Source organism: Dendrobium catenatum, unplaced genomic scaffold (genome assembly GCF_001605985.2).
Source record: "Dendrobium catenatum unplaced genomic scaffold, ASM160598v2 fragScaff_scaffold_621, whole genome shotgun sequence".
Lineage (NCBI taxonomy): Eukaryota > Viridiplantae > Streptophyta > Magnoliopsida > Asparagales > Orchidaceae > Dendrobium > Dendrobium catenatum.
The window spans coordinates 24,841,154-24,845,788 of NW_021319083.1; the positions used below are offsets into that span (position 1 = coordinate 24,841,154).

The 4,635-nt window shown below is 33.5% G+C and overlaps 1 protein-coding gene across 1 annotated transcript; it reads left to right on the forward strand.

Moving 5' to 3' along the window:
• The first annotated feature begins 808 nt into the window (after positions 1–808).
• LOC114579673 (G-type lectin S-receptor-like serine/threonine-protein kinase LECRK4) lies at positions 809–1,804 on the forward strand. Its single transcript, XM_028695021.1, has 2 exons — positions 809–1,222; positions 1,508–1,804. Exons 1-2 carry the CDS (start codon positions 809–811, stop codon positions 1,802–1,804), a joined length of 711 nt encoding a protein of 236 aa, XP_028550854.1.
• The last annotated feature ends 2,831 nt before the right edge of the window (positions 1,805–4,635 follow it).

Consider the following 4,635-nt stretch of genomic DNA (forward strand, 5'->3'; position numbering starts at 1 on the left):
GAATTCGATTTCATTAGAAAGAATCATCGAAGAAATTAAAGAAAAACTTAAACGAAAAATCACTAGTTTTCAACCATGCTCTGATACCACATGTAAGACTTCATAGAGTTCTCTAACTCTTTGAATAAAATCATAAAATAATTTATGTAAAAGAAATCGAAATAAAAAAAGACTTGAATTTACATAAGTCTTAAATCCTCAAGATCTTAAAACAAGATAATTTTCACAATCTTTAATCGAAAGAAAAACATACCTTGATTCATTTTGAATTCGTCAAATTTCGAACTACGGTTTCTCTCCCTTCTCCCTTCACTTTCTTCTATCATGAGTTAGTCCTCTATGGAGAAAGATAACTCCTCCTTATGAGAGAGAGAGAGGACCAATAGTTATTTCCTGCAGATTTGTCATAATAACCGCTCATGAGAGTTATTTTACAACAACTCATAAAATAACTCTTAGGAGTTATTTTATAATAACTCATAGGAGTTATTTTATAATAACTCCTATGAGTTATTTTACAATAACCGTTCATATGAGTTATTTTACAATAACTCATAGGAGTTATTTGATTAAACGGTCCATAAACGAATCATCAAATTATCTTTTCTTGACCAATAGGATTTAAACATAAATAATTAAATTGCAATAATTCAAATATATGGACCACATAATTGTTTATATAATTAAATATATATTCTTAAATATTTATTGCGATGTCTCGCATAATTAATATATTTAATTATTCTAACAAAAGAAGCTTCCATTATCCAATAGGGTGAAAGCGAGCAACGTCAATGGAACTGCTTTCATGAAACTAGGCAACTACGATAACCTGCCAATCATCAACGTTACCAAGAACATAATCTGGCTCCTGCTTGGCTTTCTAGCTCTGGACGGCTTGGTTTTACTGAACTTCATCATTTTATATCTAACCTACATGTTTCTTCGTGCAAGCAAAAGGAAACAAAGGCTTCAACTTAAAGACAGCACCTTGGGGCCAAATCTTAACCATTCACATACAAAGAGCTCGAAGAAGCTGCTAAAAGATTCAACGAAGAGCTCGAAAGAGGCATGTGGCACTATTTATAGAGGATATTTCGGTCTTAAGCTCACCAGGTCCCCCTACCTAGCCGTTAATAAGCTACGCGACTTTCAATTAGAGATTGAAAAGGAATTTGCTAACGAGTTAAAGTCTATTTGCCAAACTCATCATAAGAACCTCGTGCGTCTCCTTGGCTACTGCAACTAAGACATGAACTAGCTTCTCGTCTATGAGTAGTTGAGCAAAGGCTCCCTTGCTAGCTTTCTCTTCAGAGGAATTCGACCACCATGGGAATAGAGAGTGGGCATCATCCTAGGGATCGCAAGGGTACTTTGTTATTTACATGAAGAATGTAGCACGTAGATCATTCACTGTGGCATAAAGACGCAGAATGTCCTTCTCGATGTCAACTTTGTCACAAGGATTTAAGACTTTGGGCTTGCAAAGCTTCTTAAAAAAGACCAGACGAGGACAAACACATGGATAAGGGGAACGAAAGTTTATGATGCACCAGAATGGTTCAGGAACTCGGGGATAAATGCCAAGGTTGATGTTTATTGTTTTGGGGTGATGGTTTTGGAGATATTGTTTTGTAGGAGAAATGTGGAGAAGGATATAGATGAGAAAGTGCTGCTTATTTTTTGGGTAAGTGATTGTTATGATGATGGGCAGATTGATGCTCTTGTAGAGGGAGATGAGGAGGCCATGGAAGATATGGGGAGGTTGCAGAGGTTTGTGATGGTGGCTTTGTGGTGCGTGTAAGAAGAGCCATTTATGAGGCCGACTATGGGGCAGGTGATGTAGATGTTGGGGGAGCATTTGCGATTAATCCAGTGCCGCCTGTGTGAACTATTTCAACATTGTATTCGTTTATATACATAAATTATATATGTATGCTAGTTTTTTTTTTTATGTATGCTAGTTTAGTTTAATAATTAAATAGATTTAAATTTTGATCTATTTAATTAATGAAATTTAATTTTATATGTATCATAATATTGATATTTGGGTAATTATATTTGTGTTAGTTTTACTTGAAAAATGAAGTAGGACTGAAATTTTATTTTGCTCGCAAAAACCTAGGAATAAGTAATGTGAATGTTCAAATAAAATCGTTGCTCGAACATTTGGCCTTTAGATGCAATCAACGACTTCCAAGTGATATCTCTCTTTAATTTCATGTGATATTTATAGTGCAAAGTTTCATTGCGAGAGCCCCTTTAATCGATGGTGTTCATGTTTCTTTTTTTTTTTTTTTTTTTTTTTTTTTTTTTTTTTTTTTGTTATGCAAATTTGAATGGGTCATATGTCCCGCTTGTCTTATGTTATTATATTAAGGATATGAAATGAGAATCTTATGTTCAAAATTGACAAAACTTTAAACACTATATTTAGTATATGATCTTTATTTGACCAAGGTTGATCATTTATGTTTCAATCATTAAATACTAATATAGGTTTGAAGATGGATTGAATAATGTCCTAAATTGTAATTCTAAAATTGAATTTTATTTAAACCTTTTTAGAATACAACATACTTTTTTTTTTTTGAGAAAACCCACGAAGGAGCCTAAGCATTAATTTAAACAAAATTACAAGTCCTTAAAGGGGATCGAAAGAAAGCTATGCTCGACAGAGCTACAATAAAAAGAAAAAAACAAAAACAAAATTTCTAAGAGCCAAGGATCCCCACCAGTCACAAAAGATAAAAATAACCAAGAGGCTTAGAGCCAGACCCAAAAAAGGAGATCCAAAGAAAAGAGTTTAGCTCGATCATCTTGCACAAAAAATCAAGCATCCAGAGCACACCACATGATCCACCAGGATGCCACTAAGAAACCATGTACCGTGAGAGAATGACCTGCAAAGATACAGAACAACATGAAATAATTGAGTACAACCTTCAAGGAAGAAAATCCAGCAATGCAAAGGATAAACCAAACAAAGAGCACAGAGGAGACAACAATAAATGAAAACAATGAGCATACCAGAAAAGAAGATAAATCCATAAGCAGAAAAATATGAGCCCACACTAAACTATAGATGACAGGAGCAGAATAGACGATTTGGACAAAGTAGAACCAGTAACGGAGCTAATAAAACAACCCAAGACAACACGTAGAATTCACTGAAAAATCAAATAGGATACCATAGCTGCTAAGAAATAGACGACCATAAAAGAAACAGCACCCTAAGTCAAGCTAAAGGAGAGAGAGACAAAACAATAGACCCCAGGATAGCAAAAGAGAGGCACCCACAAGAGAAGAAATAAACAAAGAACATCCAAATCCAAGTCAACTGAAGTTTAGATTTTATGAATATAAAGTAAACCTAGCTCTTCCAATCTTTTAAGACCTTTAAAATCATGAAACCCATTGTCATTATAAATAATTTTAGTAACCAGATAACTAATGTTTTCATTAATTTTCTTTCCTCATCGAATGCTTGTATCAGTATATTAGCCTTCAACTTGATTATTTTTATACATATAGGAATTTAAAAAAAAAGTACATAGTCTAGTTTAATTCTCTTTCAAATAGGATTTGAAATGGTAATATGAGATTTGAACATTGTTCGAGATGTGTTTGAGCTCTATTCTCAAGGTTTGTGCTTTTAGACTTATATAAAAAGTTTGATATTTTGATGTGATTGATTTGAGATAAGAAGTTAGCCTTGAAGTTTGTAATGATCCGTCAAGTTATTATGTTTAATGTAATGTTAATGATTAGTTCTATTTAGTATAGTTAAGTGTTATTAATTATCTTAGTAATGCCATCAAGGGTTGTATTAATTTTTGTTGCAATGTAAGTATTATATTATGTTAAAATAGTTGCTATTTGCATGTTTTACATTTTTGCAACTTGTATAGTTTTGATGATTCCAAACATTATTGTTCAAATGTGTAGTTATCTCCTAACAATTTTAGAAGATTTGTATTTGCTCTTGTGTGTATTAACATTTCAGGAAAATCAAACTCCAGACTACGAAGACTTCAAATAAAATTCAGCATGAGATACTTTGTGTATTTGAAGCTTGTACTTTTCTTTGAAATAAACTTGAAAGGGAGTGATTGTAATTGAGTGAATAAATTCACACACACTAATGGAGATCTTGAAAAAGTTTTTTACTGATCGTACGGGATGAACATTGTTCGTACAGGAAGATCAGATCAGTTATCTCCTTGTAAGAGCAATAGAACGATCAGGAATTGAACAAGAAAATTTTTCTTATGTCTTGATCGTCCAGACGAAATCATTTTCGTCCCAGGACGCGTTGTTCTCTGTAAAAATTTCGTCCATATGAAGTCATGTTCGTCCAGGACGATGGGAACCGACTATGGCAGTTTCTGGCAATGTTCTGCAGTTTTCGGAACCAACTTTTGATATAACTATTCGTACCAGACAAAATGTATTCGTACGGGACGAACCTATTTTGTCCAGGACAAAATTGGTTCGTACAAATGCACAAACAGTTCGTACGGGACAATTTTTTACATAGTTCGTCCGTACTAACTCAATTTCATACGGGACGATCCAGTGCGTAGAAAAATATGTTTTTAGCAGTTTTTTGGACGGTTTTTCATGTCATTTCTA

Excerpts from the sequence above, each read along its gene's own strand:
- LOC114579673 (XM_028695021.1), top strand. The coding sequence starts at position 809 with ATGAAACTAGGCAACTACGATAACCTGCCAATCATCAACGTTACCAAG. Across the intron at positions 1,223-1,507 it reads AAACTCATCATAAGAACCTC|ACGAGGACAAACACATGGAT; the intron begins GTGCGTCTCCTT and ends AAAAAAGACCAG.